The 15605-nt window shown below is 36.8% G+C and overlaps 1 protein-coding gene across 1 annotated transcript in view; it reads right to left on the bottom strand.

The window, feature by feature from the left end:
* NEK7 (NIMA-related kinase 7) overlaps positions 1–15605 on the bottom strand; it is a 54701-nt gene that overhangs the window by 21373 nt on the left and 17723 nt on the right. The window contains exon 5 of the mRNA XM_009577041.1: positions 857–965. Coding sequence (XP_009575336.1) covers positions 857–965 — 109 coding nt within the window. The remainder of the gene's footprint in view (positions 1–856; positions 966–15605) is intronic.

The following is a 15605-nucleotide window of genomic DNA, read 5'->3' as shown; positions in this document are numbered from 1 at the left end:
GGCAGCTATTTGCACCCCAGCAGAAGGAAGCCACCAACTTAAGACATGTAATTTCACCTGAACCCAGAGAGACAGCCCATATACAACTTGCAACTCATAGCCAGAGGGATTTCCAAGGCAAAAAAAAATTGTACATCTGAGAAGCAGCTATACTACGATCTGTTTTCTTTGGCTCAGAATTACAAGGTAAAATTAAGACAACATATGCAGGAGACAGCAGTACAGAGGTTTAAAATGGGTAAAAGAGATTTAGTACGTGACAGGGATAGCTGGCAACTACAAGGGCTGTTGGGACACAGTACTTGACACAGAGATTGGAAATAGTGGAGAGGAGCAGAGAAGGGGAGAAAATGCTCATGGCTGCACATAATCCAGTAGATAAGGGAGTGGGAGAAGGGCAGAAGGCATGGCAGGAGGCAAATACTTTTGTAAGAAAAAAAGGTGCAAGAGGTGAAAAGAATGGATGGATAGCTGTGGAAGAATGCAGGTAACAATACTTGGGAGAGACAATGGGCAAATATAGAAGAATAAGAACAGGACAGAAAATAAAAGCCATCAAAATGAATTGAGCAAGCAAAGAGGTAGCAGTGGCAGGGGCTCCACCACTTACAGAACTATCACTTATTTTGAAAACTTGGTATCATAAGGCAAACAAATGCCTACAGCAACAAATGTACAACCACAAACTTCTGTCACGCTTTTCTGTTACTTCTAAAACATTACAGAAACATACATCGTGTCAGCTGTCAAAATTTATTCCATTAGGACATTACTTGGTGTCATTTGCATTGAACCAGCTAAATTCTCACACAGTAAAAGATTTAGTAAAGACAAATCATCTTTGATCCTATATTACCTCTATGCATAACACGACGAGAATGCATATGTTCCAAGGCACTGCAAAGCTGAACAAAGTACTTCCAAACTGTTCTTTCAGGAATCAACCTCTTCTGTTTCTTAAAATGCTTAAAGAAAAGAGGATGGACACTGAATATTAAAATATAAAACTTGCATAAAGTGACTGGGAAAAAAAAAAAAGATAGAAAATCCTTTATTTAAAAACCAAATACAAGAGGCTTACAATCTAATGAGAAAAGTCTAACAAAACTTCTTGACACAGAAAGCTTTTCCCTTAAATATTAAATGTATGTATCATCAATGTATGTGTTTAAGGCAGTCAACACATAAAGCCACAAATGACATTAATGAAATAAAACTGCTACCCCAAAAAAGGATTTACATAGTATTTGGCGATCCTCAGTGCATGTTTAATGTGCTCAGAATAGTCTAGCATAGAGTAAGAAAAAATAAAGAACAAATAAAGGTCAGATATAAAGGTATGTGCCACAGAGCTTCCCAAACGAAATACAACCAACATTGATTTTCATATCCTCATTTTCTACATAGAGGAAAAAAAATAGTAGTGAGACACAATCACAAACAAAGATCATGTAAGAAGAGTCAATCAGATTAGTCTTAGAAACTTCTCCAATACATAAAAGCAGACTAAAGGAACTGTGATTTCTGAAAATTTCATAGTGATCTAACTCCTGTCAAATATTTTCCATCTTGTATAAACAACCATTACCGATCACTGGTAACAGTTCAATGGCCTGTTAAAGCTTACATGAAACATAATTATGCTCTGCTACACACATCTCCTTCAAATATTATATTCAGGGACTGGAATAATACAGTCCTGCAAAAATACATACTGAAAACCTGGAATTCAGCCCATGCTAAAACATGCAAGTTTGATCATTATAAATTTTGCAGCTAAAGGTAAGAAGACAGAAAAATTGTTGCTCGTTTAGTCTCTCTTTTTAAAGAATCTGTATTTTGACAGATTTTAAAGTTAAACACACAAAGAAAATACACAAACAACATTAATACTAGCAAAATTTTAGATGGAAAGCAAAGTACTTAGATGTATTTTAATAACACTTCACACTCATGCACACCCTAAGGAAGTTCATATAACAAACATTTACTACCCTGGAAAAATAAAAATATTTTCATATACTATGTTAAAATGTGCCACTGAGAAGCTGACAGCTGCATCTAAACATTACAGAGACATGCAGGAGTATGAGAAAGATGTTTTTAAACTAGCTATAGCAAAATGCACCAGTCATACAAAGGATTATAACATTTCACCAAAATGTTTTTAGTTATAGTTACTACTTCAAAATGCATTTTCATTTAAATGAGGCAAAGCATATACATTACTTCTTTAAATATAATTTTCTCGCAGTCTTGGACTGAATCCAAATAAACCCTGTGTATCTGTTCTCCCCATAGCTGGATTTGCATATCAGAGGATTGTTTGATGTCAACAGGAAGATGGAGACCAGGTTTCTTTCCATTTAAAAGCAAACACACAATACATGTAAGTACACGCACATGAAAGCATAGTTCCTTTATTTAAAATGCATTCTGAAATTACCATAATTATAACTAGGTAGCTTATTTAAACATTCTGGATTATTTTTTTGAAACTCAAATCTAAGCACAAGCAGTGATGAAACACCATTCACAAAACGTCTGAAATGGGAAGATTTTCCATTACAGATTTCCATTTCCATGCACTTAAAGTACATCAGTGTACTTTCAAAGTATTTATGTACAAGTATTCTTTTAACATTTTATTCATTTGCCTTCTATAACACTGTAGCTGATTGTACACTACAAAATTCGCTTCAATTCTTACAGTGCAAGCATGCAATATAACAACAGTTTTTAAGACATAGTCTCTTTCTACTGAAAACATTAATAATTTTGGATTATAATAATAACTTCTCTTCCTGAAAGCACCAATAATATTATTAACCTTGTAGAATTTATCCATCTAAAGAGGATACAAAAAAGAGCTGCTAGATTTGCTAACAATGTTTAAACTAAACAAAGAAATAGGCTCCATTTTTGCTTGTATAGGTTTAAAAATAATCCAATCTCTTTAAAATAAGCTTATTGAACATTATTTTCTGTAGTAATTAATTACACCATCTTCCATCAAAATACGTATTCTCAATCTTTTCTTGGGCTGTTGTCCACCAAGAGCCAAAATAGTGATGAAAAGCTTCCACTACCAAAAAAAGATTGATTTTGCAAAACTAGCTATTTAAACAAGTTGTATGTTTCTAGGGAACAGTCCAGCAGGCAGTGTTCATTCTGAGAAAAGTCAATAAGGAAAAGGAATCCCATTCCTGTTTAGAACCTTACCTTCTAACAAGAAATGTAAGTTGATGGGAAATATGGTTAAACCTATTTTATGCCAAACAGCATAATTAAATTCATACAGCACATATTAACCATATTCAAAGTGGGATCCTTTTCTCTCTCCTCCATTTTAAAATAGCCCACAATGCAAAATGCAGTTCTAATGGTTGTGGGGTTTGTCCCCTTCCTACATGGAAGCCGAAACGCAGAAGACATGATGCCAAAAGACTAATTTTTAACCTCTACCGTAGCAGAGCGTAGTAGCACCACAGTTAACACTGAAACTAATTCACTGCCTAGTGCTGTAATGTTTCAAGCATCCTAAGGTCTACATAATCAAGTTAACTTAATACAGTTATCTCCCATTGCATACAAGTTGCTATTACCTGTCCAAATTTGACCTCAAAGGAATATAGCCTGACATACAGCTTTCTAAAGTACTCTCATCTTCAACACTTTACTACTCTGCTGCTTCCACCTGCCTGAGGCTCAGAGGACAGTCCTGATGTCCCTCAGACCACTGACTTTCTAGGGTGTGACATTAAAAAAACCCCACATATTCCTGTTTGACGTCAAAGATGAGTCTCAACATAGTTGAAACTGGGCAAAAAGGGAACTGCTGGTACATGTGCAGTATAAATTTGGGTAGTATTGCAAGCTAATGTTTTATCAGGTAAACAGAGAATACCAGGCATGCTCAAGCAGCAAACTGTCTCCCAGCAAGAATTATTTGTTTCAAAAGCGATATCCCATGAAATTTCCATCTCTGTCTTTGAGAATGGAATCACAAAAAGACTTCTCTGAAGAGTTTTCACAATGTCAGCACAGATAAAACTGCAATACAGTCATTTAATGCAATTGGAAATTTCTGTTGTCATAAGAGCTTTAAGGTAGGCAGGTTATATCACCAGTTCATCTTTTCGTCCCTTTTTACAGAATGACTGAGCAGTTTCATTATGGGAAAATGGAACTCTCCTGGTTTTCTCTAATGAATTGCTAAAAGAAAAATTAAATATTCTCCAAATGCTTCCATCCTAGTAAAGTTAAATATAGCTGCCCTGCACCTAAACAGCATATGCCATTCAGTTTCCTGGAGGCATTAAAAAACAAAAATTAAGTAAAAGATAGACAGGGAAAAAAGTTTAAAGTCAATATAAAAGCATGGAATTGTATTATACCGAGTTTCTAAAGATGATGCTTTAAAGGTCAAATTCCAAAAGCAAGAGTGACAGCAATTAGCAAATGGTCTTATCTAGGCTTAACAAGCACAGTTCAGAGAATACTCTTAAAGGAAATATGCAGGACTATGTTTGGCTTTTATAAGAAACTGCAGATGAGTAAAGAACAGTGAGCATAGATGATTTCAATACAATTGGAGATTTCAGATATGACTGCCTACATCTCAGTAACCATGCTTGGAAAAAATTTAGCATTCAGTTCTGACGTTAGTGTCTCAGAGAATTTTAAGGTGTGATTTAGCCTGGTTTAGACCTCACTGAACAGGAAAAAAATAGGAATAAACAAAAAAAGATTTTAAAAACCCCCAATGAATGTTTAAGAAGCAAACTGGACTATAGAAAGCAAGAGGTTTATGAACATCTCTTGCAGGAAGATGATAAACTGATCATCTAAACAATTTTGCACAGTCATTTAAAAAAAACAAGTCTGAAACTGTCAAACGAGCCCACAAGAACATATACCTGGATTTTTCACTCTGCATGCTCTAGGCTAGAGCTGCCTTCTGAAAGAGAGGATATGGGGGAAAAGTAAAATGAGAATGATCATTTCCTTGCCTTAAATAGATTCCTTTTCCTTTCTTTCACATTTTGATGAGGATCTTGATTGCATGTTCTCATGACTTCAATTCTGGCTTACAAAAATATAAAAGTTTTTTTGGGGTTTTTTTTTTGTTTTTTTTAATATTTTATTCCATAGACTTATCAGAACACAGTGATTCAACAACCGGATACTTGTGGGAAGAAATCTGAACTTCATCAAGTGATGCAGAAAGGATTTTTACAAGGAACTTCCAAGTAGCACATAATGAAGTTCTTGGCCACTTCTGCCTGTGTCTCTTTGGGAGTCTTTTTTAATATGGACTAGCAGAAAGAGAGAGGAAAAAGGAGGTCAGGCAGCTGTAATAGGAAATTATGGAAGAGCAATCAAGAGTTCTCACTCTGTGAATACAAGAGAAACAAACCAGAACTGGCAAGGGTGTGCAGGGTCAAAAGACAGACCAGTGAAGATGGACCTCGAAATCTCTACATTTTGGAGTAAAGATCAGAGACTCATGTATATAGAAATGAAGTTTCTACATAAGTCTTACTTTCTATTTAAAAGGGTATATAATTCTAGTAGGAAAGCAGTATCCCAGGAGTTTTGTCTGGCTCTGTTCATTCATGAATTCAGCTGCCCATCTCTTCAGACTGTAGTAAGTTTTCTGCCATTCTTCCTTGCTTTCTATGCAGAACAAAAGCAGAACTTTCCACCACATCTTGATTCATTCATCCAATTTGATCACGAGGTGATCAAATTTGCCTATGTTTCAAGAGAAGCAGCTGTCTCTTAGTTGTAAAATAGAACAAATACAAAAAAACCCAAACTATTTGGCATCTACCAATGGAACACACAGAATGTAACAAGTACTTGGCCAATAAAGTGACTAATAAGAATAATAATATATACAAATAAAAATATTTACCTGGTTCTTTTTCCAACTTTTCTTTACAGTTGTTTACATCTCCAGTTACTGAAGATGCCATACGTTTTTTTCCCTTCCAGAATCCACAAAAAAATCCATTTTAAAAAAAAAAAAAAACAACAGTCTTCCTCTATTAGTGATCTTAGTATACAAGAAGTAACTTTATCTAATCAAACGCAACAAAAGACTAAGACACAGTACAAAAACTAGTAGACAAAATAATTGTACTTATAGAAGTACCTACTAGTATCAGAAGGCCAAATTACTAGAATGAAACCATGGTCTTTCTTACAGATAAAAAAATAAATAAAAAACCCATCACACACACACCACAGAATTGAGATAGAAACATCTTCTCAAGCACAATCTTCTTACACACACAATCAAAATAGACATCTACTTACAAGAAATAGAAAACCTTGTAAGAAAAACACAAGTCAAAACTGTCATATTTTCCATTTTTAGTATATATTCTTTCATGCTAATAATCTATTAATCAGACTGTTAATAAGACTCCTGATTAAACTCATATCCCTTAGAAAGCTCTGAACAAAGTCACTTTTTTTTATATATATATGTATTTTTTTATCCAGCTGCCTTTGCAAGGCTTCATTTCATTCGTCCTTATTGACTAATCCACCTACAGTCACTCTGTTCCACCTAACGTTTTTGCTCGTGCAAAAAAGCAAGAACATACAGCGTTCAGAGATAAAGATCACGTACTGAAATCAGATCTACTTGCAGAGCCACTGAAAGAAAGTTTCCGATACTGCATTACTTTCATTGTCTCTGCTGTTACCGCCGAGTGGGGCTTCTTAAAACACACAGCCACATGTTTAAATTCAACAGTATTTGTTTACATGCATCTCTCTCCAATAAATCCCCTTGTGAAAACTGGTACAGCATAAAGAGGTGAAACTCACACTTGAATCATTAACTCTACTTCCTAATAAAAAGCAATAGCATGACACAGTAAATACAGAGGCTACCATTTTAACTTTTTTTTTCTTTTTACTACAAATAAGGCAGACAAATTCGAAATCTTCTCTCTTCATTCTCAACAAGTTATTCATATAGCACAAACTGACACCACAAATTTTTCAAAGACAACTGTGTGAAAAACTAAAAATAATCTCCAAGTATTGTTTGCAGGGCATTTCAAGCAAGAAAAGCACCCAGAATTATTATTTAATTAAATCTTTCAATTTGCCCTACTCTTTAAAGGTTCATGGAGCCAGACAATTCTAGCACCAGTGAGCAAAGGTAGAGGTGAAATACACCAAGCATTTCTGCCCCAGTTAGAGCTATCTGAACAGCTTGTGTAATAGTTAAACAAAGTTTAACATCAAGTTAACTTTTCATAGCTGACTGACACCGTTACTCTCCCTGCGAGTACAGCCAGTCGCTTACACAATAGCTTCAGGTGTGATGACTGTCCACAAGACAAAACAGTGTTGGTAGTCTAATTATTTTAGCAGAAAATCTGCCCATTTACTCTTATTGTTCCAGTAGCAGACACAGACAATGGCCGATTCCCAGAAAAACTTACAAGGTTCCCTGGCAATTACCCAGCCCAATTACTCCACTGGTTATAAACTCCAGGAACAGTCAGCTTTCCTTCCACCAGCACATATACATAACTTGCACATGGTAAATTGCTGCCACTGCTCTTGTTCTGGTTACCTGTGGTTGAGAGCAAAGGTGACAGTCGAGCACCTGTCAGACACCCCAGTAACACACAAGTACGGGGAGCAAAAGCTTACCAGAACGAGCCCTCCTACCTTGGCAGGGCTCTATGCCTTTGCTTTTTCTTTTAGGACTTCATGGCTCCATCCAGAGTGTCTGTGTCCCCTGAGAACACCCAGCCCCCCATTTTTACCTGCTACGTAGCTAGCATATATATACAAAGTTGATATATACAAAGTTGAATAAGGGTGCACTATTTCTTAATTACAAGGCGAAAAACATGTTTAAGAAAAAGATTTTTAGTAGCTTTAAAAAAGGTTAGTGGCAAAAATTAGCCTGACTGGTTCAAAGCCCCAGGTTTCTCCTTTAGGAAAAGGCACATAAAAATAATTTAGCTTTGATCTGTAATTAGCACATACAGTATCCTAATATTTTATATGTTTCTTCAAGCTAGACTCTATCTTTAAGTCTTTTCAAAAATGAATACACAAAAAAGCTAAGAGTAAAGGTGATACAGAATGTGAAAAAAAACATTGAGGAAAAAATACTTTGAAGCTTTTAACATTTATCAATTACGTAGCTTCAGCAAGGTGCCAAACTGTTCTATATTATAAAATATAATCATATGCTAAACAAAAAGGCTGCGAGTCAGGAGGTTTGGCATTGGGGGGGGGGTTTGGGGGGGGGGGAGCGGGTAGTGGGGTTTTTTTGTTCTTTAAATTAAATCTAGCAGTCATGGGGGGGGAAAAAAAAAGAAAAAAGCACAAGAGACCACTGAAAACCAAAAGAATCAGATTCCACGTTTTAAAATTTGCATTTATAGATCATGATAAATCAGTATCATGAAAAGAAAATAGACAAACATGCATAAAAGACTACTTTATAAATACTTTTTCCACAATCATGATGTCAAGTATTTGGTCGTAAATATACGTATAAAAAAATCTCAGAATTAAAGCCACCATAATTTCTTCCCCTTGAGAGTGTGTGTGTGTGTGTGTGTGCGTGCACACGCAGTTTTCAGTTCTGTTTTCTTTATGTCAAAAGACCCTTTTCTCATTCATTCATGACACTCAGCTAATGAGCAGTTTGAAAATGTCTCTAGGCTTTATTTATTGTGCACTATTTAAACCTATTATTAAATGGAAGTTTCAGGGAGGGGTACAGCTTCCTGGTACGCATCATTGGAATATCAAATTAATAAAATAAACTTTGCGAAGTTTATCTCCACAAATAGCCTTAGAAATGATGAGGTAGTAATATCCCCATTTTACAGATTTGAATGGGGGCAAAGAATTAAGATCAAAAGTGTTAATTAATTCTGGCACCAATTTAAGTACCTCCTTTTCAACGTACTTAGCTTTATGAAACAGTTCATCTTCAAAGCACAGTTTCACAGAACAGATAAAGCTGTGAATGCTCAATACTTCTACAAATCAAACCCCAGAGTTTTATCTTGACTATCAGAAATATAGAATAAGCAATTACAATTCCCACCAAAAATAGTGGTTGAAGTGGTTTATACAGTATTCCTTAGGAACAGTATCAGAGACAGTAAGAAAGGATGGTCTTTGGAAGAGCATTCCATTGTATTAACCATGAAATCTTTGTCTTTCTTGAATTCCTTGCCTTGAAAATGACCAGTGCAGCAAAGAAGGCAGCACAGTTGCAACAAATGGTGGTGCGTGTACTGCAACACCATGATTCCTAACCCAGAGTAGCTGCACCCTTAACACTGAATAAAGCAGTGGTTCTTCAAAGAATAAACAAACCTGTAATTTGCTGGAATGCAAGATATTTAGTTGTAGGACCTTCTAGCCTTTGAATGTTTGATTTTGCAGATTCAGTGTTGCTTCCTTAGGTTATAAGCAATTCCCTAGATTCAAAAAAGCATAAAAATAACTACAGAAATGTAGCCTCTTTATTATATTGCTATGCACAGCTTACCAGAGTTGGCACTTTTACAGCCACAGCTAGTATTGCAGCTGGCCAAGTAGCTTGCACAAAAGAGTATCATCCTTCAGCAGGTAACAGACGGGTATTGCCAGTGGACTTCATTTACATTTGCCGACAGCAGCAGAACAGCAACACTCCTGAATCTTGAGTCCCATTCCACACTCTACATGGCAGTACGGTACAGGACAGGTTCTTTTTTGTGTTCCCCTGTATTTGATCTGTAATTCCTACGCAACCTGCATCTTCTCTGCCCCCATCCGAGTCCTGTTCCTCTCCTATTTCTATCATTTCATCCCATTTTCTCCATTTACACAATCGCACCCTGTTCCCAGCCAGTCCAAGTTATCCCATCCAGGCTCTCTCCCTACTGGCAGCCAGTCTCTAGGATCCTTGCCCAGTCTATCCTGTTCTCTGGCAAGACACTAGCTCTTCCCTAATCTCACTGTGCTCCTGTCCAGTATTGGGACTCCCATTTCATAGTTTCCCAAACCACTACTCTTATACTCGTTCTCTTATAGTTTCCCAATCCATTACTCTTATTCTCCTATAATCCTTAATCTCTATTGCCTTGTGTCATAACTTCCCAGTCTACCTTCTCTCAAAAACTGCTAACCAGCTAGTCCCAGTCTACTTGTCTTCCCTATTCCCAGTCAGATCCTCTGTCCCCACTTAAGGATCACTTAGCTGCTTGTCCCAGCCTACTTCTGTCTGCCTAGTTTTTTGTCTTTTCCACATTCATCTCAGATTACTCCCTTCCCTGTGCAGTTAGAAAGAATAAATACCCTCTGAGAGACAGGAAAGCTTCAGCCCATCCAAAGCATCTGGAAAAAGCTATTTCTGGCAAAGCCATTTCAGTCACCCATACTATACGTTGAAGCATTCATAGTCACTCAGGTAGTATGCAATGCTGTCGGCACTAAGAGATGCAAGAGGTTCACGCAGCTCTATATGTACAGAAATCCTCCACTTCGGCTGTGGAGCACATATGAACTCTTGTGGTAGAAGAATTTAAGTTTAGGTGAGTTTTCACAGTCATTACTGTAAGAAAAATCCCCTTTCCAAATTTTAAGTCTCTGTTTCAAGGCACAAGGGGTTTACAGTATTTCAGATACAATGGTAGCTAGATTTTAAAATAAATAAATAGATTAAAAAACAAACAGACATCTCGGCAGAATAATGTATTTTTCCCTAGCCATCTACTAAGTCATAGAACATTTTTTGGAAACATACACCCTCAAGCGGGCAGCTGGCATGCAACATTTTAGTATGAAATTGTTATATTTTGACAAACTGAAAACACATTCTCGCACTGCTCAATCTTTGGCAACCCTAACAGCAAACAGTTACTGTCCTGCTACACACGTGTGCACAGCAGAATAAAGCTTCTGCAACACTGCCATTCAAACCGCATTGGAGACACCATCATTGTCCCACCAGCCTTCCAAACATAAATGCCAACTATCTCCGACAACCGCTGAAGTTGTAAATCGATGTTTTGTATGATAAAGAGATAGCCAAACAATATAGTCAGTTAACAGCTGAGCGTTTTCCAAAACACTGGGTCATGCCCTGGGAAGGGGTAAACACCTGACCTGTTAATTTCTGACACTGTACCTCTTCATTACAGGAAGGTGCTTCCCTAACTTCATACTCCCAAAAATCTTCCAATTATCACAGCAAAAGAAAATGATCACTCTTGCAATTAAACAAAGTCAAACTATAGCTAACATGTGCTATCAACATTCATCAGATAACCCCACTGTCTGAAAAAACATCTCTATTTCTAGCACATTCCCAGAACAGCAATCCACCAGAAAATAGTTTGAAAAAACAAGTGGCAAGTTTCCATTCTCAGCAACATAACCAGCTTCACTGCAGTGAGAGAATGGTTAATCATGGGCTGCTAGCCATCCTGCAATCCAGGGCAGCTAGTTTGCAGACAGAAAGAGTAATTAGCTTCTGCAGCAGTGCGTGCCTCCTCAACTCTCTGCCACGCTGCAAGATCAGTGGGGCAAGATGCACTGCTAAGTCCACAAAAGCAACTCATGCAGAAGTTTCTGACCTGCACCTGATCACCACCCAAGTTCAGAATGATGTGAATAACCCTCCATTCAGTGCTGTCCAGCCTCACAGACACCACTGAACACTTAAGATAAGCTAAACTGTAATAACTACCCTGGTGCCCCTGTGGTCCTTCCAAATCCACTGCCATTACAACATGTCTATAAACCCCCAAAGGCTGTCATCTCACCCTGTAGTCACCTCACACTGTAACACACTATGCAGTCACATAGATTCTGCAACGGGGTCGTGGTTGCTTCACACAGGCAGGAGCAGCACTCTGGGGAGGCAAAGCTGCCAATGATGGAAGCCAAAATTGCTTCCACTCTCTTAAGCCCTTAAAAAAGGCAAGCTGTCCCGTAATGCAGCACAGGCAAGTACCGGAGTACTACAAGTAAGTTCCAAAAAACGTCATTGCTAATATATTTTGGCATGGGGAGAGGAGGGAGGGTCTGCATCCCAGACCACGTGGAGAGGAGAAATTGCCTGATGCAATTTCACACACAGTGAAGCCCAGAAAATCCACCACTGGTGAACATCAGAATGATAATCAATGAGATTTTCAACAAGTCTAAACAGAGCTCCAGCTACTGCAGTGAGCAATTTAGATATGCATTGGTTGCTTGGGAAGAAGTGACTATCACTGTGTTTTGACTGTCCTATAAAAACCAAGTATGTTTAAGGACAAAGAATTCACTGTTCCCAACTACAGAAACCTGAGATATCAATATGAGCTTCATACTGACGAGAAGTTTTAAAAGATTTGTCTTATTTTACCTAGCTAATTATAGTATGTTGTTTTTTGAATTTAAAGTAAATAAAAAGTGTTCTCTGAAGAGTGGGTGAAGCGCCTAGGTGATGTATTGTAGAATTCAAATTATTTTCCATCCATCTTGAGAAAGCTGCAAACATATTTTCAACTTTTTAGATAAAAGCTTTCATGCTTGTTCCCAAAACATGATTAACCTCCTCAAGATCTGTATGACATAATCAGTTTAAAGTTTGCATATTTTTTTGGTGTGCTAAGATTATTTGCCAGAAAAACTAAAAATATCTGCAGAAATGAAATAGACCTAGAAGTTTATTGCCGATTAAAAAAAAACACCAACAAAAAACCAACCACAACTTTAGTGTCTTGATAACATCCCTTCTTACAAGCCTTTCAAATAACTTCATATTTATCTTAAATAATACGCTAATTATTCTGCAAGATAGTTCAAATTCTCTTCTTTCAACATCTTCAGCACAGACTTTACTAACTAGTTCTTTCTACTGAATCATTATAATGTATTTTCTTGATTAATGCAATTAGTAGATTCTTCTTTATTTATGGCGTTTTCTTTACCCAATATATCAATTGTTGCTTTAAAAAAAAAAATCCCAAACCAAAAAAGTCCACAGAACAACTTTTGCTTAGGAAAAGGGATCAAGCCTCAAACCTGCTTTACAACATATTTTTGTATTGCAAAAGGAGGTGGTATTACAAGGAGGTCTCATGAACTACCCTTAACCTTGGTAGCTGTATACTATCACCATGTTCCATAGTAGAGACCACAGACACCAACAAACAACAGACCATGAGCAACTGGGAACTAGCATAATAGTTACTAATTATTGACTTGTAAAATCTTTGATGTAATAGTATCCAGCAGCCTAATTCACAGATACAGAAAATCAAGAATTTTTCCTTCTTTCACCATCCCTACACAGGGGTTACACAGTACTGAGGTACATATTCTAGTGCAAAACCAACTGTAAGTCAAATGCAAGTATCTCGCCATCACTGACAACGTTTGCCTCTCAGCGTTACTGACATGCCAGATCCAAGAATTCTACCGGGCCATTAAAAGCTGTAAGATAAGAAATCCTCGATTTTGGATCCTCCTGCTTTTGAGAACAAAGGCTGTACTGAAACACCTCCCTGTGACAGAAGTAATTAAAAAAAAAATTAAGGTAAAGTGGATTAAATCTGTGAATGTACATACATAAACACACAGAGAAACAGAACACATGAGATACCTCTGATTTCATTACGTGATTTGTAAATGCTAATGCACAGCTCCTTTTTTTTCTTTTTTGGACATACAGCAGATTCTATGAATTCTATTAGAATCCGTATGAATGCGCCAAGTGATTTTCCTCAGTTGCCTACTCAACGGGGACAAAGAGAGTATTATTCACAGGTAACAAGAGGGATAGTATAAAAGCTGGGCAGCAAGGATGTGGTTCATTAAGGGAAGAACTAAAGAATCCATTAAGGTGCACTGTGAGGCACAACAGCTTTGCAAGTATTCTCTGATGTGCCAATAATGTCGTAACAAATATCCAAGTAAACTACTTAAGTAGTTTTGCCTCACATTAACATGGGTTTCAGTGTCATTCAAGCTGTGGTCATTTACAATTTCAAAAATATGCTTGATTTTTTTTACAAATCACACAACAAGCCTGGTACCCAAACACTCTTCTGGGGGTGCCTCAACATCTTCCAACAAAGTTAGAACAGCATTCTAGCAAGAACACTGGAAACCAAAGCATGGTTTGTTTGTTTTAATAACACAACATAGTTATTTACCTTAGTAGTACGACAGGCAGCCATTCTGCTAGGAACTTTCCATATCATTACATATCATTTATTTTTCAGGCAATTTTTAAAGTACTTCTTTAAGAAGACGCTATATAACTGATGCGCCCCACATTTAAACTCGTACCATCCAACTAGTCTACCAAATCATTTCCTCCACCAGCAGCATGAAGACAGAGTGCATTGTGACACCTCATACATATTTAATAATAGCCTGATAGGCTGTCATTAACATCAAACAGCAATCTAAGTTTGCTACATTAAACATGACCCCTGTGTTAAGAGGACAATCACAAAGCACCTCCAAGATCGAGCCTGTAAGAAATACCCACCGACTTGGACAAGGTGTAATGAGGCCAACTGCACTGAAGAAGCCATTATTCACACACTGGATTTAAAATAAATTAAAAAAAAAAAAAAAGCAGGGGGAAAAGAAAAAGCTTCAATGGGTCATAAGACCAGACATGCCATAAGGCAATCTGTCACAGAATACTCATATTAATAACTGTTGTGTCAAAAACGAACATTCAAAAGAAAAGACAAACCTTCCTTTATGTTTTATGAAATGTAAGCCCACAGAATTAATAATTCATAAGATGAAGAAAAATATCAGATTTGGATATAAATATTAACAGAACACTGTCAACCTGTTTAGAACCAAACTTTGACTGTCCTACCTTACAATTACCAATCTAGAAGGGAATATTCTTCAAAAGCTCAAAAAAAAAAACAGTATGAAAGTCATTAATGAAGAAATTAACTGAATAGAGAATATTAATCTCTTAGGTAGGTCCTAGGCAAAACAGCAGATCTGTGTTCTGTGCCTGGCTGTTGCTGAGCAAATGCTAATTGACTGGCATTATTTGTTCCCAGAGTTACGCTGTGTTGACAACAATAATGCTGGTGTGCACACAAGAAAGTACACCAAAGGGACATACTAAAACCAAGACCCAGGGGAAAAAGGGTAGGAAAAGAGGGGAAGTAGATGTCAGATGACAAAGGTAAAAAAGCTAGTTAAAACTTAATATAAGTTTCAGAATACAAAGTCTATACAACAGGTCTTGGATAAATTTTTCTGATTAGCTAAAGAACAGGCATTTAAACACTACAAAAGAAAGCAATTAACCCATAATTCACAACCACATATCAGTAAGTTCACTGCATGTTATTTCAACCAAATATGAAATATAATTTCAGAATATTTGTTAGTCTCAAGATAAAGAAGTATTTAACTAGACCTATAAAATGATGCATTTATTTCCATTTTAATTTTATTTTGTTTGCTAAAGTGGTTAGCAGTTGAAGTTCAAGATCTAGAAGAAACTACTTCTGCCTTACAACACCAGCCCTTCTCTGCTTTCACTACTATTATAGAGAATAGAATATTGGAGCACAAAACAC

Source organism: Fulmarus glacialis, unplaced genomic scaffold, assembly GCF_000690835.1.
Source record: "Fulmarus glacialis isolate BGI_N327 unplaced genomic scaffold, ASM69083v1 scaffold12774, whole genome shotgun sequence".
Classification (NCBI taxonomy): Eukaryota; Metazoa; Chordata; class Aves; order Procellariiformes; family Procellariidae; genus Fulmarus; species Fulmarus glacialis.
This window is presented reverse-complemented; position numbering and strand designations above follow the sequence as displayed.